Source organism: Falco punctatus, assembly GCF_963210335.1.
Source record: "Falco punctatus genome assembly, chromosome: 15".
Classification (NCBI taxonomy): Eukaryota; Metazoa; Chordata; class Aves; order Falconiformes; family Falconidae; genus Falco; species Falco punctatus.
This window is the reverse complement of record NC_137595.1, coordinates 5386175-5410597: the sequence shown is the minus strand read 5'-3', so window position 1 is coordinate 5410597 and position 24423 is coordinate 5386175. Positions and strand designations below refer to the sequence as shown.

Genomic DNA, 24423 nt, shown 5'->3' with positions numbered 1-24423 from the left:
AAACTAGCAGTTGCTTTCTGGTTTTAGGAAGATCATTAGAACCCCCTTATGTTATTTTTAACCTTGGTACAGAATAAAATCACTTCATTTATTATTTTTTCTGCTATGAGGGGCCAAATTCCCAAATATATTTTCTAGACCATAGATAATAGCATGATCAAGTATGTTACTCGTTTCTGAATGTAGCTAAATCACATTGTTACATTGCTGATTTTTTTATGTTGTATAAGTTTACGTGAGTTACATGTACATTAGCATTTTGCATCTTCTCAGATTATTTCTATGGAAGTAAATATATAAAGCCAAATATATTTATGCACATTAGCTATCATGCTTTATCTCTAAGATGTTGTATGAAAATTAGCAAAGCCTCAAAACTTCACAGGAATTTGGGCAAGGACTGCTGGTCCAGTCATGGACATGCACACTGCATCACATGCCCCTAGAGAGCATCCTTATAAACAATGCTATCAGATATCAAATATAGCTCCGATTTGCAACAGACAGCGGTAAAGTATTCACCAGGTTTCCTGATGCAGCAACCCTCCTGCAAGTGCCATAAGGCCTCAAGTACACAGTTCACTAAAAAGACAGACATCGATACCCTCAAAAACTCCAGTGGCTGTCTGCCTAATCTGAATATGAGTCCTAGAGGGGGGAAGAGGGGAATTTGCTCATTGTGTATGGCTGAAATGTTCTTTTCTTTGTAGCCGAAATAAAAACTGATCTAGAGATTTTTCACTTGAGTGGTTGAGACATATTTTCCTGGGTTGGCGGAATACAACGCCAGTTTAAGAGATGTTCCCACTTTTGTAATCACCATGTAATGTCACTACACTGCTACTCACTTTGAATTAAAATAACTGTTCAGCTGTGTTAATTTATGCTGGTGGATCATTGCAGTCTATCATTCCAACCATGCGTTTCCTGTGTTCCACTGAACGCAGAGAAAGAAACCACTGTACAATAGATTAGACATAGATTTGATTCTTTCATCTGTCTTTAGGAATGGCTACAATTACATTGCCTATTCTGAATGCTATGAAGAAATGGTTGTGCATTTACATTTATGTTTTTACTACCTTGTGTGTTTTAAAATATGGAGTAACAGCAAAACTCCTTACCTGTGAATGTAGAGAATACGTAAGTTAGGACCCTCAAGCATCTTGATGCATCTGCTAGAATGTCAAACCATCCATCACTTCACCCAAAGCATAACAGTAGACCTCTGCTTCAGTTATCAAGATAGGTGAAAAACTGCAGAGTATGTCTTCTGGTGAAACTCAGTATTTTCTGGGGCATAGTAAACTTCTGCAGTTCACAACCCAAGCAAGGGTCACAAACAGCTTTCTGTCATGCTTTAACATTCACAGCATGCTCTCAGTAATTAGTTTATCTGACATCACTAAGATGAGATCATAAAAGATCTGATAAGTCTTGACTTTTGTGACTATTTTTACAGAAATGCACAAAAAAAAGGCTTCTTTTCCTACTTTATATTAGGGGTTTTAATCCTGCCTATAGCTGCAAATTTCCTAGATTATGAAGCCTCAAACCAAACTGCACAGGTACTATTCATGCTATCAGAACAAGAGTGGATGAACTTCATGAAATAAAACCAAAGACACAGATAAATCTCTCCATCTGCCATGGTGTAGATCTTATAGATATGTGAATGGTATCTATTTATCATCTTTATTTTATAAGCAGGCAGAGAAAACCACAACTCAGAGAACATCACTTAGCTGAGATTGAACCCTTTAAATTTATCTTAATTATGAAAAATTTACAGATACTATCTGACAACAAGTGCAAGTAAGACTAGAAATGCAAGTGATGGACTTTTCTGAATGTTGACTCAAGACTTCTATCTGGCATCCTTCAGAATCAAATGGTCAAATCTTGCATTACTGCTTCACACGTTTCTATTATTTGTAGGAATATGAAATATTTAGAAAAAGGAAAGGTGAACAGATTAACATTCAGTTATTTTTTGTTGCTATTTAATTCTGAATTATTGCATATTTCAATAAATACCAAGTCTAAACATCTGTGGGGGAAAAGTCAATTTTATTTAATATATTCAGCAGTATTTGAGTGTGATTTATGGTTACCACGTCTCAAAATTCTGTCCCCTCTCTTTGCAATGGAGATTATCATTGGTTCTTCAAGCCATAAAACTAAAACTCGTCCTTACTTTGTCAGATGATTTGTTTTTTCCCCTGCTCTTCACCAAAGAAGTCCCAGGTGCCTTTGCCTAATGCTAATGTCTGTTATCTAGCAAATGCCTTTCACAGTTCCTTAGTCTTTGTTCTCCAATTAGATATAATATTCAAATTTTTTGTACTTCATTTATACTTTATATATTAAACAACTCGCTACATTTGTATTTTTACACCATTATCTACAATTTAAAGACAGAAAAAGGTCTTTAATGTCCATAAGTTGTCAAATCAGCATTCCTTTTGTTAGAGCAGAAGGAATGAAGAACCCGGGCACACAAACACATAAACTAGTATGTAAGCTTGCAGTACTTTAGAAAAGTATCAAAACTATTTGCAGAACCTGCATTTGCATTTTACTAAACTTAGGCTACTCAATTGCCTAGATAATCTATAAAATATTGAATTGGATTTATTTCTTATGGCTCTCTTTTGACCAATGTAAAGGAAAACTATACAACATAAATTCCTTATCAGGAATATGAATGACAGTTAAAAGAAGAGGTAAGAAGCTTCTTGCCAGATAGCAAGAAGTTGGTACATTTGATCCTGTTAGGAAAGTGAGAGAAATCCATAGTTTACCATGAACTAATTCACGATACAAACTTTCAAAGCTTAAAAATTTCAGAAAATGTTTTGATTGGAATCTTACACTGACCAAAGAAGCCAAGCAAAGCACTTAGCAAAAGTCTCTTCCAGATGACAAATGACTAATCATGAAACGAAGGTACACTTTTAAAGTAATTTCATTGCTAAAAAAAGTTACGACTGCCAAGCAGTTAAATAGCATGATAAATTCCAGCTCTAAGGAACAAGAAGACATAACAACAAATTAACAATACTGTTCCATGTTATTGTGAGATACATTAGGCCTAGTCAGCAACATGCCTCAGCATATGGCTAGCCTCACCTAGCTTTCATTGTGGTAAAACTAATAATGCCTTTTTACTGCTTTTAGCTCAGGACAGCTTCTGTATGTAAGTTAATTCAAGCAAGAAACATTTAGGAACAAAGAGCAGGCCTTTGGCTCAGTTTCTAGATGGTTGTGTCAAAGGCCTTGTACTCAGAAACAGTTTCACATTCTCTACCTCATCCTTTACCAGGATTCATTTGTATGGCATTTAATGATAGCACAATTTTAAACAGGCTCTTTCCCATCAAGCCAAGTTAGCCTAATTATTATTCAAACAAAACTTTAAAGAATACAGAACTGCAAGATTCTCCAAGTTCTTGCTATGTAGGCATTTAAATGCAGAGACTTATAATATGGAAATGAGGGATTACAGATCTATCAGAAGCAGAATGTAAGTGAAGCAGCTTCCACTATAAGAGACACCTTCAAACTTCATAAACTTCATTGTTTATCTGGGAGGAACTTCAGGAATTACATAACAACAGGTAATAATAAGGTGGTTAGTACTATACGTTAACTCCTAGTCCAAAACTCCTAACTTGGATTTCACTACAGTTCTTCATCCTATTTCCTTCCTGACAGGGGTAAAGCTAAATATAATAAATTATTAGTATAGGTGTATGAACAAGAACTAAATTCAGTCATTTTTCCAAAGCTTATGACCTGTTCTTTCCAGAGAGATAAAGACTATTTTGAATGTCTGTAATGGAGAACACCGTGCACAAATATACCTTGTCCATTCCCCAGTTACTATTGTCTTCCAAGTCAAACCAAAACAGAAATCCTCAGCGAAATCCATCATCTAATGAAACATCATTTACACTACACAGTTAATTGAGAAGACTCTCTTTAGGCATACTGAATTGGTATGTATCTAATCCATTCTCAGATCCTTTCTAGGCTTTGCTCTTGGTTTCCTTCTAATTAATGGGCCCCATCTGCTGGAAAAACTCTCCTACTACCTAATACCAACACCCATCAATCAACGCTTCGCTCTTCCAGAGGTTCCATCACATGCTGCAAGGCTAGGTTTACAGGGTTTTATTAACTGTTACACAACATAAAAATCCTTAGAAGTTTTAAGGATGTTCTACCTGGGGAGTTGTTTTTTTTTAAAAAAAACGGGATTCCTATACAGGATATAGTCTGTATGAGTTCTCTGGCATGGTACATTATATTCATTTTGCTAAAATGGCAGTTTTTCTTGACCTGTGAATTTCTGAAGGATAATTAAAGAAATTTGTTTCAACTTAATAAAATATTTTTGGTGGTCACCTACAAATTCTCGGTTTTCTGAAGTGATATAGTTTGTTTAAATAATGGATAACAAGTAAGGTTAGTCCCTACTATGTGGAAGAAGTGGTCAGTAATTCGCAACAGTAATTATTCTGAAGTATTTTTCATAAGGCTTGTGGTGTCCTTGAAGTGGAAATACAGCTAATGGAGACTGAAGACTACTTACTACTACTAAGCCACAACATCTGTTCTAAACATAGTCAAAATAATACCAATGGTTTCCAAATGGTGAGTTCCTACACCATCCAAACATTTATGAATGTATTTATCAGACTGAAGGATTCACACAGTTCCAGATAAACTGTCACTAGGTTCTAATGTGAATAGCTTGGTTAATGTTCATGATAAAAAAGGTATCATTTTTTCAACAAATTTTGGGATGAGATTAAACAGATAGTGCTACAAATAATTGTTTATCTCCAACACTGCAGATAAACAGATTAGCTGGCCAGTACAAGAATCTTGGTGCACCCCACTGATTCAAGTCTGTCCATACATTTAGGCCTCCAAAGTGAAAAGGGATGCAGAACAATGTACAGAAACTTACTTCTTCAGCAATGCAACACAGAACTACTCTCCAAAAACAGGTCAATAAATCTCATGTTTACAACTTGTTCATCATCCATAGTATCTAAATCATGCTCTTACATTTTTCCAGTATATATAATAGACCATGTCTTGAGTGAATCCTTGCTTGGGCAACATTTTATTTTCATTAAATTTAAGATTTCCCACAAAATTCATCCATTACACCTCATTTGGATCAATGTACTGTCCTAGCCCTATCAAACCACAAAGGGCTTGTGTAAGCTTAGATTCATCCAGTCCAAATTTAACCTGTCAGTAAGAAAGAAGCCCCATTAAATAGATGTAAGTAGCAGTGGATTAATAAAGTGAAGCCTTGATTTTAATGGCTCTAAGCATAGGCCTTCTTTACACTTGAATGTTTTAATTCTTTTAATTACTAGAACATTTTATTTTCCCTGTAGACATTTGTAAATGGCCAGAGAAATATATGTGTACACACACCCCTCTCCGATTACTCAAAACCAAAGTAATCTCTGCTCAAATTTGAGAATGAAGCTAGAGTTTAATTTAACGTAATACTAAATTTAGGTTAACGTAATGCTTCTTTATACAGACACACACAGAATTATCTGATTTGATATAATGTTATAAATGGTATAACGCTCATTGTACCCCACACCAGTGTGGCATGTAGCTAAAATGATGGATCTCTAAACTGTACAAAACACTGAAAATGTAAGTACTTCAAAATAGATCAATATGATATTAGATAAAAGAGTGACAGTAATGGAGTCATCTATAACTCCAGCCACTTCAATGACACTTGGATTCACAGTTAACCTCCCCATCTCATACCAGCTACCTTCTTGATGATAACCTGGACTGAAAACCTGATAAATGGAGTTCCGTAAAGCTTTGTGTGCTGACCTTACTTACCTTCCCCAGAAGTCAATGGTTACACTTCTGCACTGAAAGTATAGTTTTGAAGAGCCCATCTTAAGCATATACAGAAGTAATAATTTCTGAGGAACAGAGGGACCTCATCATCTACTAATGACACTGAGCAAATGCAGTCTCCTCTGAATTCACTGTAAAATAAGAGCACTTGTTCACTATGACAATCAAGTTCCAGTGCTTTGAGTCATTAATAGTAGGTAATAGAGTGGGTTAAAGGTAGATAATGACCCTTGATCCAGAACATCAACAATTTACTAAAATAGATCCATTACAGTATCTTCTCTTTGTTTTTGCTGTTCAGTACTTGAGAACATGCAAAGATGTTTGGATTTATATGAAACCTCCCAACAAATAATTTCCTCTAAAGTAATAGCAACCTTTTACCACTGAACAAAGAAATAAAGTACAAGATGTCAAAGCACAGTGAAGGACACAGATGATTCTAGAACTTTAACCTATAAAATTTTGTAGCTAAATTTAATAGAGCAGGACAGGATGGAAGAAGTTAGTAACAAGAGTACCACACTGATTTCAAGGTACATGAAGAAAAAAAAAAAATCTACAGAACGGCACTGGGGGAAAAAGACATATCCCTGCAACGCTCCGATAATGAAAGAAAAGTGGAGATAATAAAAATGAACCTTCATTAATACCATTTTCTAAAAGATCTTTCCTATTTTTATATTAAATTTCAACTTGTACATCAAAGTGAGTGAGAACTCAACTCATTGGTTTGCTGTTAAAGAGCTGCAGATTGCTTCTGAATGAAGAAAATTGTGTGGGACTGCATTGCATTTTTAAAGGTTAGCAAGACACCTTATGCCCTGATACTGTTCCTTCTCATTTCATAGGCCTTTTTCTCTTGAAGTTTCATCTCCTTGTAGTATTCCTACAGCACAAAGCTGTGAACAAATATGCAATATGATGCATAGTATCACAAAAATGTCTTTGTAGAATATCATTCTACTTCATAATTATTTAAGCATACAACAAAAGACCATTATTTCTCCAAACTAGAAGAAAACAAATGAGATGAAGCATCAAATAACTGTAGCTTTGATTTTCCATTAAAATAAATTCAAGATGTGGTCTTGAAGAAATAAAAATTAGCCAAATAATGAACAGCAACAACAGAAGTCCTTTTTTAAGGTTTACCAAAAGGTAGACATCAGAAGTAATTTTTTTTGTCAAATTACCTTAATAGAAACTAGTTTAAAATAAAGTTTGCATTTTGCTTCATTTTTCTACTCCTTAAATCTCATATGTGAGTATCTGGACTACTTGGAAAGGTTCAGGTTTGAAACCTCTCCAGTCTGAAAACATTTATAGTGTAAGAGTAGCTTTACAGTATCACTCTAACACATGTAAATCCTGACATGACAGGAGCTGCACTTACGCTGAAAATACAGTTCAGTTGTCAAATTCTAATTAGACTCGGAAATCCTTCTGGACATCATGATAAATGTGTTAATTAATATCAGATGGGATGGAAGTTTATGAGATTTGGGATATCTATCTTCATCAACAGTAAAAGAGCAATAGACTATTTTGATAAAAGGCAGAATTGTATTACAGTGGAGTTTAATTTCAGTTTTCCCACATCATAAGGTTCTTTCCACCCTACAAGGTACTCCTTCCAAAGGAAGGATAAAGTAAAACCTGTTAAAGACATATCAAAATTCCTGGATTTTACCAAAAGGTATGCAATGCAACAAGTTTCTTCTGCTTCAAAAAATTTCTTGTGACATTTTAGGGGATTCTAGATTTAATTTGGATAAAATTCTCCCCCTCAAAGTGTCCACTTCCCATCTTCCTATCAGCCTACTTCCAGCTTCTGCTCCTACACTTTCACATAAAGATGTAACTGTGCTGCTCAGTGTTTCAAAGGTTTCTGGGAAGAGGAAATAGGCAACTGAATAATACAGCGTTCTCAATTTACATCCCATCCCTAAATTATTATAGTGATAAATTATCATTCTTAATCTAGTTTTTTCAAAAGCAGTTCTGGTGGCATAATCCAAAAAGAGCATGAAGCCTTTAAAAACCATTAACTCAATGTAGGCTTTGACAGTAATGCTTACATGGCATAATTATCTAGTGCTTTCTGAAAACAAATTCTCTAAGGCACTGCTTCTCCCAAAATGTTTTGCTGCAAGTTACAAAGTAGCAGTATAGGAACAGGGCTCAAGACAATACTGACTTCTCTCACAACATGGCATGAACTTTATCTTGTAATGATGTGCTGCCAAAGAGACTTACAAAACTGACCAATGCTTCATTGACCAAGCTCAATACCAACTACTGTCACAATGCAAAGTGAGTGCCGTTTTCTCCAAAGGTTACACACTATCAAAGGAAACAAAAACATGCATGTTGACACACGTGAACTTTGCAAACAAGAAAGTGATTACACTATCCACACTGCCTGAAGACAACATTTCTCGTTTTCTCCTCGGGCATGGTTTGTGGATTACTGGAATGCACCAGGATCCACTGCAGATTGTCTGCTGGCAATATTAAGGCATGTGCCGATATACTACATGTTCTCCAAAACCCTTGTTCTTTTTTTTCTCTGTAAGTATATTGGTAATAAATTGTACGCCCAGATAAACAAGCAGAATGAATGCACTTGAACCTTTATCAGCTTATGGCAAAGAGTAAAGGAGGTGAATCAGAAGGGTGGAAACACACAAAAATGATGTCATGAGAGAAATTACTTCAAAGGTAAGAAATATCATCATAACATTGCATATAAAGTTTTATTCTATAAAAATAGGGGAAAATATCTGTGTTTACTCTTTATACAGTAAAATTTACTAATATTTCAAGTAACTTCTAACTAGGTGGAATAAGCACCCTAACATTAGTCAATGGAGGTGAAAACGTTTGATTGGAGTACAATACTTCTACTCATTTTGAAAACTCCTCTCTGCATTATCTATCATGTAATTACCTCAGCTCTTTCCAACTGAAAGTATATAGGCCTATAATACTAAAGATCACAGCTTCAAAATGTTCTCAGCTTTGTGAGCCTTATTTTTAAAATTATTTTTGTATTAGTTTTCTAAAATATCTTACTCAGCTTTAGCTATCTAAAAGCTTACTGTTCATATAGATTCCTCCTACAATACATCAAGGCAAGACAGTTACAGCGTGACTCATTGCAGCTTATGCTAGGTATTTCAGATGGTTATAGCAGATGATTTCTGTGTGTGTCTCTCTTTCTTCACCTCCTACAGAATAAAATAATTCCAACTTAAATACTTCATCATCAACATCATCATCATCATCATCATAATAAATCCTTTACAGTCGCCCAAAACAGAAACTGTTATCACTTGGAAGAAATCACTATCAGATTCTGGTGTCTGTCTTCAACATCAAGCTCCACACAATGCAAAGTGAGTAACGATGCTGTATGTGCTCTGCTTCTTCTCCCTCCCCAAGCTTGTGCTTCAGCCCACTGAGAGGCAAGTACCTAGGCCTGATACAACAAATTTACTAATCCAGTATGTCAGCCAATCTGTTCTAAATTTGCAAAAGAGATTTAGGTAACTCCAAGATAGTAAAAAGAAAAGTAAAACATTACCTCTCCACTTTTCAACATTTCTCCTACCAAAATAGGTACTAAATGTTCACTTGTAACAGCGTAAGGGATTCAGTATGATCATTGCCACAGTGAGATCATACCTACACCTGGATATGGTCCATGTACTTTACATAAACACCATGGTGTACAACCAATGCAGTCATGAATTAACACTCTCTCATTAAAGAAAACTCCTTTCATCCTCAATGACACTCCAAATGGCAGGAATATGGAATTAAATTTTCTTTCATCTTCTCTGTCACTTAGTAAAGAAGGGGTGTTCCATTTCTACCCACCTGTTTTTGGATATCCTCTCAAATAGCTATTACAGTATGTCCTACTGATTCACCTTTCCTTCTCACTATCTTCTGGTTACAGCTAGTGCAGGGCTTACTTGTAAGGTTTTGCAGTTTCCATTTGTCTCTGTAATTTAACGTTATTGGTTGATCCAGTTCTAAACATTTAAGATGGATCTCCCAAGAACAAAATTGCTATTAGGCTTTTCTGACCTTTTATCTTTTTCTGCCAATCCCCAGCCATGGTATGGCTAAGGTAAAAAACATTACCAAGAAAATTATACTAAGCCTAGAACCACACACAAGTCATGGAATGGAAACAGTGTAAGACAACCGTCCACAATCCCTGTGGAAGATTACAACACATTCGCTTGTGAATTCCAATCACATCACATTTTTTGACCAGTAGTGGAACATCCTGTTCCAGCTCCTCGCTGCCTGTCCTAAATAATACACTTGAAGTCAGATGAGATGTGTTGTACTGCCAGATAAAACCAGAAATAAAACAGAAATCAATTAAACAATTAACAACAGAGTAATAACCCTCTTCTATCTTAAAAAAAATAATGTCATGAATATGATACAAAATTACCATATTGGAACTTCTGGTTCATTGTACCACATCTGATTTCTTCACTCACGGAACCTAGTACTTCTGAGGTGTATACATTAAAAGTGACTAGTCAGATACTTTTTCCTCTGGAAATAATTCACAGAATAGTTACATTGAAACCACTCCAAAGACTACAGGACTCCTTTGGAGTAACAGGTTATACAGATTTACCCATAAGGTTGTGACATACATTGATAAATTCTGATTTATTAATAGAATATTCTGTATTTGAGTATGAAAGAAGAATGAAATTCTGTTTTTTGGATCAGATCAGAACCAACGGAATTAAAGGTTCTCATTTCAGCACACAGAGTACTAAACTAAATACTTCAATTAAATATAGATCTACATTCTTGACTTGCAGTCTTTAAACCTGCCTGATGGAAAATAAAGAATAAGTGGCATTTTTCATCGGGATTTTATCTTCATAAAAAGTCCTTTTTGCAGATATATTTGATATTCATTATGTTCCTGTGACAGCCTCTGCATCTCAAATGTTATCAAATCTTGGCAGAATCTTTTTATCTTAATTATAAAAAAGCAGACTGTATTCTCAACCCTATTTTTTTCAGATTATCAATAGAAAAGGTTTGATTGACATTGACATTGAGAAAGGAAAACCATTTCTGATTAAATCTGAGATTCTATTTGGGCTGGTTTCACAAGGAAAAAAGGTCATCTATCTGTTATGACATATGTCAGACTTTTCAGGCCATCATATTTTATACAGACCACTGGACTACTATTTTTAGGAACAAGTGTTGGTAGCCTTCAAGTAAGTTCTTCATTTCTGGCTCTGACGTTTATCAAGCACCCAGATTCTGTCTTTCACTTCATTTTCAAAGGGGACATCAGCGAACAAGTTATTCAGCCCACTAAAGCTAAACTGACATGTTTGAGATTACCCAAACCAACTACAAGGAATTTTATCAAAACACTAAATCAGCAGTTGCCTTCTACTGTTCTTTATTTTATTTTGATGTGACGTCCAGTCTAATGTTACCTAACATTTGGAAAGTAATGATTCATCAGTTCCTATAAAAGTTACCCATGCTCTTTCAACACTTTTTTTGCCTGTTACAGAAGGGATAAATGTCAATCAGTTGCACTTACTGAAAAATATATAATTAATTTACTACAATATTTCCCTGTATTATTGCAAACTATGCTTTCAGTTTTCATATTGCTCAAAAATAACTTATGTATAAACACATATGATGTATAATAAAGACATAAAAAAATATGTATAGTGTCCAGTAAAAAGAAAAAAAAAATACATTGTAGGCTACTGTATAAAATATTCTGTACTTGGGAAAACCCTCAAAGTAGTACAAAAAAAACCCAAAGAAAAGCCGGGGGGGAGAAGTTTACATTTGCAACTTTTCAAGTTATATCAGAGCTACCTTTTAGGCTATCTCAATGCTTACAAATATTTACATATCAACCTTATATAAGACATATTGCAATCAAGAACTATATCCTTTCCTATGGTTCTGAAGTTTTCCTTAAATGGAATGTCATTTCACCTCTTCTCCTGACCCACGTAGTAACTCCATTGAGAGGGAGTAAATTACTTTACAGGAGCAATCACTTATGTTTAAATACCAGAACCCACACGACATGAAAAATTATGTCATCTGTTACTTAATTTCTCTACCTATGACTATGAAATTTAGTAAACCCTGTAAAGTTCCATAATCATAGTAGACTGTCGCTATCCAGTGGACAGCATACCTAGGAGCAATTTTGCCTCCACATTTTCCTTGTGCATGTTTCACCTATCGAGTTTTCATTTCATTTATGAGAAAGCCTTGCAGTTAACTGAGTCACACTGATAGTATATTTCTTACAAGGTGAACAGCTGACTCATTTTCTCTTTTTTATGGATTTTGCACTTTTGCATTTCGAATCTTCTACTGAAAAGGCTAAATTCTGGTTGTGACAATTCTCTCTTCATGGGATATAGTTTCAGAGATCCACACTGTTGCTTATTTACTTCACTTTTCTACACAGGTAAGTGGGAAAAACAGTAAGCCATTACAGAGTGTAAATATCTTACAAATATACAGCTAGAAACTAAGTCAATATTGAACTAGGCTACACATTCTATTGATAAAAAGCCCCCTACATAATCTTAGCTGTCCGCTGAAGAAAACCTCTTCTGAGAACCTCCAGATACTACAAAGTGCTGTGCAGATTTCTCCACTCATGCATCTCCACCCATGTAACAACCTTCTTTTTATCTGGTATAGAAGGTGTCACACAGGGACCACGCTGGACTAATATAGCCAAGAAAATATAAACAGAATATAAAACCAGCTTTGGATTTATTCCTTCCCTTGCTTTTCTCTGACCAACTCCCCAATATATTTGGGTGCTCACAATCATTTAGCCCTGAGTTTTAGCATTTTCTCTTTCCTTCATTTCAGATACAGGGATGTAGTTTATGAATGCAGTTTTTATGAATGAAGTTTAATTACATTTAAATGGAAAATTTAACAAAATAGATCCTTTAAGTATTGGCAGGAAATATATTTCAAGGTTTTTGAGGAAAACATCTTACTCTTTCCTCAGAAATTCTGAACAGTAGTTTTGGAGTTTCAATAAGAAGTAAGAGAAAAATAGCATATTAAAAAGAAACAAATTTTGCTTACAGTTAATTTCACTAAGTGACGAAAGGGATGCCTGAAAATCAGAGTTACAGACAGCCATTCAACTGTAGAAGCATAAAAAATGATCTACAGTCACAAAAAAGGCATCACCAATGTGAATTATATCCTGCAAAAAACCATAAAAAATATTTGGTTTAGACAGATTCATATTTTTTTCCTATCTAATATACTTTTAAAATGTAATACTTCCCCCTCCCCTTTTAAAATATAAATATACTTATTACTAAAGGGACTTTATATGACACACTGAAGAGTTTTAACATAGAACATACTAAATTTCTTTGAAGTATTCTCTACTTTGCGGCTGAGAAAGAACAAACACTTAAAACTTTTGATGTGTAAAAATGGATTGTGCATATTGATTTTTGTTTGTGGTACAGGTACAGATTTCAGTCAAGTAGTGAATGTTCTGAATGCCCTTTGAAAATAAAGCTCCAAAGGGGCTTTGTTTTTTTCCATGATAAAATTTTAGATTCTCCTATCTCAAGAAGAATGATGTTCTTCACGAGTAAGATTATTGCAGTTCATTCTGTGAAATTCCACAGTTATCATATCCTCATGTGAATTTAATAAAGCTTAGCCTTAGCTGCTCTTGAACTGCAGCCAAGCATTTGATTTGTTCTGTTTCATTTTATTCATTTATATGCATCTTGCTACCATCTGGAATCATAAAAACAAACAGTTCAAGCAGTTAATGTGTTAAAAAGGGGCAATGAAATAATGAAATATTCTCTTCCAATCCCCCTACCCCCACACACCCCATTTACTCTGTTTCTTTCATATCCATTTCAGAATTCATGTTGCCATTTCTTAATTCCAAAAAAGACTCTGTAAGAGGATTGTCAGGACAGATGTTGGAACCCTTACACAACTGAGCACGCGCTGTCTTATCCATGTTCAGTGTTTCAAAGCCAAAATACTGTAACTAATAAATGATGCTTGGTAGCTAGAAGTGAACTCATAATCGCACCATTTTATATCTGGTACACAAAACCATCAAAAGAATATTTTTTCCCTCCAATTACCTCATCTTTTTATAATTGCTATTGACAGAACTATTCTGTTGTTTCTATCTGCTTTTAATATCCAACCTCCACGGCAAGTTTCTGAAAAGGTTTAATTCCCTTATTACTATGTGAGTGAAACAATCACAACTATGTCAACTTACCAGTGTTTTTACTAGTACAACCAGATGGAACCCACATGAAAACTCTCAACATATATATAAAACAAAGACAAATACAAAAGTTGATGAGCCATACAAGTACACAGAAAATGGTGTTCATTTGGGCTTTACCCTGAAAACGCATACAAATATATATATTTTAAATATTTACACCTGTAAGTAAATTCAATTCATTTGGATATTTATGCATATAAACAGTGGCTCTATATAAACAATTAAGATTCTGATTTCCACTGAGACAGCAACATATACTTGAGGATCCAGAAATATTAAACATTTCTACTGACACAGGAATGGATTAATCTCAGAGATTTCTGAGAGGATCCCAGAAATAGGCTGAATAGGAAAAAAAAGTACTTTCTTGAAAGTATTGACATGGCAAAGACATGGCAGAGGTAAATTCTCACAAATACGCTTGGTTGTAAGCATTACTTTGAATTTCATTGGTGTGAATATTCATAGATTCTATATTTGCGTAATATGAAAAAACACAGAAGAAACAGTGTGATGATGCAACTACTTATGCATTAAAACAGAAAGAATGCCAAAGATACAAAGACTGAAAAATACAAGGACATGTTTGGTGAAGCATGATGAGACAGCTGAAGACTGTTCAATATCTAGAAGTGAAGAGGAAGACAGACAAGTAAGACTGAGCAAGAAAAGAATTTATCCTGCAGCTTCATCATGTGAAGCAGTTTTCTCATTCAAAAATAAAGCGATTTTCAAGATAGGAAAGCATGAATGAATAAAAACAGACCACCCATGCAAAGGGCTCACGAAAGCTGACTGAAAATTTTCACTTTATCTCATCATGACCTTTTCAACTGCAAAGCCAGGGAACCAGCTTCTTGTTTGGGAGCTCACAACACAATCACTCCAAGTACGACTGAGCATACATGCTGTCTAGGACACAATGCACACATTTTCAAAGAAGCAAAGAGATATGACCAAAAGAAACTGAATGACTCTGATCTGCTTTAATAACTTCTGTTCAAAACAGACTTTGCTGGATTTTGTCTAAGACTGCAGAAAAAAGTTTTGCTGGTACTCAAGTTCTTCGTATCAGTCTGTAAAGTACATTCATGCTCTTTCAATAGAGACTGAACACAACTGAAATTCCAATTAAGGCATGGAAAAACTTCTCACTATGGGGTAGTCAAATAGGAACTAGTGATTCAGAAAGGTTTTGGAATCTCCACCCTTAAAGATACTTACAAGTAGACTGAAAAAAGGTCCAGAGCAAACTGATATAAATTCACTTAATTTTAAGCACTGTGACTGGACTAGGTAACTTCCACAGGTCCCTCTGAACCTGATCTGTTCAATGATTCCATGATCTTCAACCTTCAGGAACTCTGATATAACGAATAGATGTATATTCCATAACCCACCAACATATCCTAAATGGTTATAACATACTGTCAAAGGAGACATATCTGATATTAATTCCTTTGGTTATTATTACAGTGCTTTTGTCAAATATCAAGCTGACACAACACCAAGAACTTACATATGTCTGGACTGTTACACAAAAAAACCCCACCATAGTTTCAAAATATTAATATAAAAATAGGAAAACATACACAAGACAATCCTAAACTGTATATTAGAGACCAGAAAGCAAGAATCTCATGGTGTTACATCACACAAGTATTTTTTTAAGCCATGAGAGAACAAAAATAGTATTTGATGAACAGGATATGACATAAGTTAGGAACCTGGCCAAAGGAATAATACACAGACATGGTCCTACAATAATTCTGATGAAGAAAGGGAATCGAATCAACAAAGATCACTTATCAGGTATTACTTCACAACTTTGTCCATGTAACAGCCAAAGAACATTACTACATTCTTAAAATGTATTCATTACATACTTAGAAGTTATTAACTTTCAGTTAGTAAGTTTGAAGGAATCATCAAAGCCCAATGTTTTCAGAATGAGTAGGTTTGATGATTGGTGTTTACTTATACATGGAACAATCTGTTTATCCATGTTTTTTAATTAGTCACAATGTCATTTTTCTAGATTAAAGTAAGAATCTAATTCAGGCCATTCAAGAAAGCATTCAGGCATGCTACTGAACAGCAAGAAATATCTTACAATACTCCCTTTACAGAGAAAATAAGAATTTAAAAAAGTATTAGGAAATTACATTATTTTTGCATTTATATCTATTTATAAGCTTCTACAGCCCTATAATGTATAAAATAAGAGTTTAAAAGGTAAATACTTAGCGTGAAGAATAAAGAATCAAACATAAGCTATTATATTACATCGATGTGTCTAATGGGACGTACTTCTGAAAAGTACTAGATATCTGTATTTGGAAGAGCAGCTTACCGCTATTTTAAGGGAGGAAAAAAGGATTTTCTTGTAGGTTTTCAGTAAATCCATTGTTCCCATTCAGTTAAAAAAATATATTATAGACCAAGCTGACTCAGCATGCACTGCAGAACAGCAAATACAACAATGCTGATCACTGCTGCTAATAATAGTAATACCAGGCATACCTTTACAAGTGGCAGCAGCTTAGTTGCAGCTCTTACTGAGTTCTGAGGTTAACAGGATTTGGGAGAAATATTTCTTCTATAAATCGTAGTGGTTTTGGCTTCTAACTTTGAAATCAATAGCAATCAACATCTCAGCAGGCTGTAGAAGTTACTGCCTCCTTTCTGTTAAGCTTGAGAACATAATCCAATGTTTTCCTCCCTTCTTGAAGTTTTGTTTACAAATATACTTAGTCAAAATAGAAAAGCACTTTCCTAGCTTTGCTGTGATTCAGTGGTAGGCTTGCATCAGATAGTGTCTTGGTAAACCCCCCACCTAAACCTCATGCTTTTGAAAACAGAAGGTAGAAGGTGAAAATGCTTCTGTTTTCATAGTGTATAATTCTAAATATCTGTACCTATATGTTTACATAATTGTAATAACTGGATACTTGCAAGCAAAAGTACCTGCTTGTTTTATTTTTTAAATATATTTCAAGGAAAAAAATGCAACAAAGCTAGAAGACGGTTTATATTTATACAAAACCGATAATTTTACCTCAGGTAAGTTTAAAAATGGAAAAAAAGGTGTATCATACAGTAAACTTGCTGTACCATCCTTAAGAATTTAATAGTTTCCTCCAGTTAAAAGAGCGAAGAAAATTCTACCATATGCTTTTCAAGTCTAAGTTGCATTTCCTTTTCACTTCCAGTTGAAAATCTCTTAGTTTTCAAAGGGAGGAAAAGAAAATTTCTAACACTCAATAAAAGTCAGTCAACAATACAAATAAGATACCTTACAATTACGATAAAGCCAATATGAATCAGACTTTTCAGCTCAGATATGAACACACATCCATGTGTTCCCATACATTCAAAGTTAGTAGGCAGCATTCTGCTACTTTTACTCATAATAATAAATCCACAGCAGTCCTTTTAAGAAAGCTTGTCAGAATGTGACTCAGAACTACATCCACAAAGATTTCTAATGTGGCACTTCAGATTTTTTCATAGAGCTATCTCACTACAATAAAAATTATACATTAACAAAACCTTCTTTTTTCTCATCCCTTTCTATCCTAAAACCACCTAGTTTCTGCACATGATTATGACCTTGTCTATGCAGACCCTGGTAACTCTGGTCGATAGATAATGACATAAGATAAACATCACTGAGTAGCTGAAGCACAGGTATTTTCCATTTAACTGGGGGGCAAGAATGAGTACTACTGTTGTACTCCTTTCTTTCAAATACTTCAAGGAGCTTTCCTGTATCTTAGCAATTGAGATCATACAAATCACCCTATCCACCAACAGATTTGAAAATAATAATATGAGTGTTCATACCTCAAAAAAGAAAACCACTATACCATATGTATATAAGACAAAATGTCCTCTTAACATCAGATCTTTTAGTAGAACTCCATCAATGGTGCACCCCCAAATAGATGGAAACTTTGGAACACCACATAATGACATAATTGTCTAAAAACAACAAATTATTCAGATTTAAACTTGTTTTATAGGAAGCTATTTTATGAGTCTCACTTCTATCAGAAAGTATTGAGCTGTTATTTTGTATTTAACTTTAATTAATTTATATTTTGAAATTTAAAATATTCATACTGACATTTAATACAAAATAACCATTAGAGAGTTTGTGAAACTATTTGGTTAGAATAAGGATTTTTTTTCTTTCCTGAATTGCTTATCCAAATAAAATATGTCTAAGTCATGGGAGGCATGTGTTTTCTTGAGTATTTCCAATTATCCAAATAGTCTAGAACTTCAAAGGAAAGGAGGTTCCGAATTCCATTCACCTCTTTGAAATACTTTTGTCTGTGGGTCATTTGCTTATCTGAAACACATGTGCACTATTGTCTGGCTAAGAACAGAATTTGTCCCATTGTTTTTATTTTTCATAGAAGAGAGGAAAAAGGAAAGACATTATCTGCCCGTAGATGGTTTAGATATGGATCTAGAAAAAGTATTTTTGTTTGGGAAAGTCTATGACAGTCTTTTAGATCTGTATTAGTGTCAGTGTGTCTATATGCCTGCAACTTGTTTGCGATTGATGCACACAGATAAAAGGGAAGGTTTTTGTACTGCCTAGACAATAAAAAGGAGGAAATTCTTTTGAGGAAATGTCTCAGATTCAAATTTCATGTCATACTGCAGTGATCACATCAAGAACAAAGTCAAACAACATCCCAGCCCAGAAGAAAGCAGAGAACATAAGCAGAGGGCAGTTCTTCCATCTGACAGTCATAACCATCATCTCTTAGCAGAGAAAGGATGAAAATTAGGCTGACAGAACAGACTGAAATTCGGCTCATAATTTTTAGCTGTAATTTAGTGATGGGAAATCAAACCTTGTATCTTTGATATCACCATTCAGTTTTTATTGGAAATAAGTGATTTAATTTAATGAACACCTTCCATAGAGACGAGAAACAGAATAAATACAAAGGAATATAACCTATTTAAAAGATTGCAGAATGTCAGCAGCACCCCTGAAATATTCCAGATAATACACTTAATATCCATCTGTATGAATGTAAAAAACTGAATTTTATTTACATGTGTCTATTTATGAAATAAGCAGAGGCTCATAATTTGGAGGAAATACAGAAATGTCATTTTGATGACATTTTCAGTAGCAACATTTAAGAGAATGAGTCTATGCAATAGAAACAAATTAGTACTTTAGAACAGTGGGAGACAGTATGGGCATGAGGAAAAGTGAAATAGTGAAAGAAAAAGAACTGAAATTCAAAACTGTACTTAAAATATTGTATACTAACCTTCGTGTTATCAAGAGTCACTTTCTAATATAGTGAGAAGCCAGTACATTCTCAAAAGGGAAGATCGACCTTTCCAAATCTCAAAATAATGTGATAAAGTGAAAACTTAGAGCTTGACTATCTTTCATAGCAAGACACACTGGGTACCGAGACAGGCACATACCTACAGCTGTGTTCTATGTAATATACTGCCTATAAACTTTGCTAACTGAGTATGAGATAAATGTATATATACATCCTCATGTTTTTTCTTTACAAACACAGATATCTCTCTATGTATATCTAAGAGTACTATCTATCTCTCTCTCTGGCTTTAAATACTGTATAAACTCACACATATATGTAAACATTGTTAGATGTTCAGCTCAGAATTCCTGCTTAGACCAGGTTTCTTTGAAGAAAATGTAGACAAAAGAAAAGTACTGCTAAGGAGTATAAGGTTTTGAAAGAAACATATTTCTTCAGATAGATTACTCATAAGCTTTATGGTATTTTATTTGTAGTAAAGTTACTTTAATAATTATAGCTCCTAATCACTCTAAGAAGTATCAGCATAGGTATAGATTTGATGGTGTGCATGCATTAAGCAGACCAGAGGTATACTTAAAAACAGTGCTTCTCCAGAATGTATACAAATATAATCTCCAAACAAAATTTATTTTAGAAATAGATACATAAGACATAAAAGAAACAGTGCTCATTAATTCAATATGAAAGCAAAAATATATATTAAAAATATTTGTTTAAAAGATTTTACAAATAATACCTAAGACCAGGATATACCATAAATATCTGTGTTATGGTAAAATGAGAAATCACTGAAAATGTGTAACAAAAAAACCCCTGCAGCATTACAGTTTATGTTAAAAAAATAATTCCATTGACATCACAAACCAGCTTTTTTCCTGACAGTACCCTACTGCCCCTCAGCAGGCCTCCACTCAAATTCAGGAGTATTTAAGTCGTCCAAAGTCCAATACATTTTCTGATATGATAGGCAGCTTTGACGCAAACTGCAGATTGTGTGCCATAGCTCTTCCCTGGAGTGACTCACTCGATATCAGGGCACGTTTAAGATCGAGTGCCATTGAGCTTTGGTAGACCCACATCCATATGAAATCCAGGCCTTGACAACATGACACAGGATGCAGAAAAGCAAATCTGAGAGCCATCTTTGGCTGCTGGCATTGTAAAGCTAAAAGCAGCAATGCCATTAATTTACTCTGTAAAACTGGCAACAAATAAAGAACTATTCTTTTTGCTGAGCTACATGCAGCAATGTAACTAACCAAAACTGAACTCTAGGACTTTATCTACAGACACAGACCTGCCTGCACTGGTGACAGGGGTGGCAATGTGCACCAGATAAAAGGAAGAATCTCTTGAGAAATTTACTGACATGATAGTGAGCAATAATAATTACAGTCTAAAGTACAATAAAATAACTTATGAAGTTTGACTGATATTTCCAAAGAAAATGCCATGAGTTTTCAACTTCAAAAGCAGCATTTGGTCAACTCAGTGATTTTTACTTTTAGTGAACTCTGACTTCAATGTAGTCAGAAAACAGTACTTCTGTACATGAAAACATTTGAGAGTCGGTTTTGACACATGAACTCCTAGCTTTGACTCAGGATATTAATACTGATTTTATATTAAAAAAAAATCAAACCAAAACTAAATACAGATTTTTTTGACTGGCCTTCATTTAGCATTCATATCACTGAAAAGTGTAGAAAATTATATTCAGCACACATACCTATTTGGTCAGCACATATTAAGCTTTCATGAACCCATTTAACCATTAGAAGGAAATGAGCTCTCTGAACAATCTTATGCCAGTCTATGAAAGAATTACAACTAAGTATCATTTTTTAAAAAGAAAACAAAAATCAAAACAGAAAACACATAAAACTGAACCACTTCAGAATTTTCTGGCTTCTCCCTTAGTGCATTTGGAGAGTTATCTTATTTGGCTGTGCTGACTCATGAGAGAACTATAAGAGAGAGATTACTGATTTGGACCAATAATCAAACCATTTGATGCACCTTTTATTTCGTGCATGTAACTTCTTTAAAGTTTAGAATCATCCTAGATTCTTTTAGATTTATTTATTGATAGACTAGAATTACATTATCAGTGAAATACTAGGAAAAAGGTAGACCTTCAGCTAGGTTAAAAGCAAAAGAACTAGGAGTCTCATGAAAAATACTTTTCTCTGCAACCACATAAGCGGCACATCTGAACTAGAAAGGTACTCATCAAAGGTTCTCTTCATACTCAAGTGTAAGAAAGTAGGCACCTCTAGAGGACATGGAGTCCTAAAACCAAAATAACCTGCTGTAGTATATCTATGCCTTTTCACTACCACAAGAAAAACTGAGGGTAACTCTATGTTTATTTGAGGTAAGGAAGTTACATGCTTGAGTTTAGATTAACCTTGTCCAGTATCTCAACTCAGTACGCCTTGATTAAGGAAAAAAAAAAAAAAAAAAAAAAAAAGATAAAGTTTCCATGTAAACATTGAAATTATTTGGTGTTTTTCTTAATGAAGCATTAATATTATGCATAGGAGTTTTCTCATCAAGGAAATCCAACCTAATTATGTAAGAACAGAAATCCGAGGAATCATTAAAAAAAAAAAAAAGAAAAAGAAAAAACAGAAATCCTGTGAAATCCTACTATCTTCCTGACAAACAACTGCCAGACCAAAGGGTGATTACTCTTAACAAGTACCTTTGAATGTTTGCCATTACCCACCTACAAAGCACCTAAACGAACAATTGTAACAGCAACTGGCAGGGCCAATCTTTGCTACACTAAACAATAGTACTTGAATAAATTCCTCACTATGTTCGGAATGAACTGTCAACCCAAAGCAACTAGTTGAATTGGTGCACTGAGTGAATCAACATCATTACTGTATGTCTAATCACTGACAGTGTTAGGGTTGTAGTTTGAAGCATAAATGCTGCAAGGGTATGATAAACAGGAATAGCAAAACTGTCTTACAGATACATAAACTTCCTCCCAAGAAAATTATTTCATTATCAGAAATTAAAAATCTTCTGTAACAGTCATAGCTATAATTATGCAATACAATATGCTAAATTACAATACGTACTTCATTATTAATAGAATTTATTTTACAGATCAAATAGCCAAATACACATCTTTAAAAGAGCCAGATAGCAAATGTGGAGCAAACTATAGGCAACAGTTATGGTAGACATTCTGCAGTCCAAGAACTGAGGCAACTTGATTATTAAGTACAGGTCTATAAATATCTTTACATCAAACATACAGTAATGTGTAAGAATTCCATGTTGAAGTCTAATTCATGAATCATTAATAACTTTTTCTTTAAAAGAAAGTTACATATACTGTATACATCCCAGTTAAAAGCAGTGTCTGTATTTCATTTTATTCTAGCAAACTAATATACATGTCTTCATATAAGTGCAGAAAACAGGTTCTTTATACTCCTTTGCTTCCTAAGAGATTTTACATTGCATATGAAATTCTAATATCGTAGATGATACATATTAAGCACTACTCCCTAAAATGTGAGGCAATATACAAGAACTTGTAACCAACCTGCAAACAAAGCGATGATACTAAAATTTTATCTTTTTAAATCAGCCATGCTAAATAATGAATTATAATGTAAAAAACCAATAGTTTTTTAAAAAGTTAACCACAGAGAAATAATCGGGGGGAAAAAAAAAAAAAACCAAAACCAACAGTTGGCCATTTTTTTCCCTATGCGTTGGCTAACAGTGAAAAATTAGGTAAGTAATTTCCTAGTCTATCACACTGAAAACAAAGCTACTGGATTTATGACTCTTATTTTTAAAAAAATTACAATAAGTACCTCAAAAGGTGAAATGTATGGCACCTGTAATACAGACATTACCTAGACTTCAGCAAGCAAAATGCAAATTAAATTTTATTTTATTTTTAAAAGTGAATACTTTTCAGTTACTTTAAAAGGTGATCACTTATTACAAAGTGTTGTGGATAAGAAAGCAGGAAGTACTCATTTTTCACTACTACTATCGTGTCTATAAAATAAGAAAGCAATGATTTGATCAATTCTATTTATGATCCATAGCAGCAATATCATCATTAAAAATATTACGGAATAGATATAAATAACACTTATTTATTAACATGTATAATGGTGCTATAAGTGACAATTTATTTGTTTTTCTTTTAAATGCAGGGAGTATAAAGAACTTTACATTCTCTTTTTGATGTATGAATAAAATTTATTGCTCCCTTTTAATATATTTATAGAAAAAAAATCCTAATTCTTTCAACTAAAATAAATAAGAAAAAAAATCTGGGACAAGAAGATGATTACAAGCAAAATAGATTTACCATGATCACCAACTGTGAAGAAGGATGGGTCACATTACTTTTTTCTTAGCAAAACTACGTTATAGAACACTATAGCACAATGTACTAAAATTTCTTTGTCTTTTCTTTTTAAAAAATTCTTGCCCTTGATACCTTTCAGTAGGGCAGCTTGAACAGTTCATCGTCACTTCCAAACCCCTCTGGAGATCAGACGATAAATTTCTTCGGCAATCAGAGACAGGACAAAGGGCTTTCTCGTGCTATTTCCTTGTTTTCATGTTTGCTGGCTTAACATCATTGTGTACACGTACGACTTCAGTATATAACATCAGATGCGATGACGTTCAGAGCTGGCAAACAGAGAAACAGCATGAGAAAAGCCCTTTCCTGCATATTTTCCCCATATACTGTAAAGTTTGTTTCCAAATTTCTACCACGTCAATTACTGTATGGTTTGAGACATACTGAACTACAGCAGTTCTAGAGTAATC

The 24423-nt window shown here is 34.2% G+C and overlaps 1 protein-coding gene across 5 annotated transcripts in view; it reads right to left on the bottom strand.

The window, feature by feature from the left end:
- The window catches only part of PCDH11X (protocadherin 11 X-linked), a 520437-nt gene that overhangs the window by 408945 nt on the left and 87069 nt on the right, over positions 1–24423 (bottom strand). Inside the window, exon 5 of one of the 5 annotated variants that reach the window (XM_080366035.1) lies at positions 4254–24282. The exons of the other annotated variants lie outside the window; for them this stretch is intronic. Coding sequence (XP_080222161.1) covers positions 24277–24282 — 6 coding nt within the window. The 3' untranslated portion in view covers positions 4254–24276. Of the gene's footprint in view, positions 1–4253; positions 24283–24423 lie in introns of those variants that run through there. 5 annotated transcript variants of the gene reach the window in all.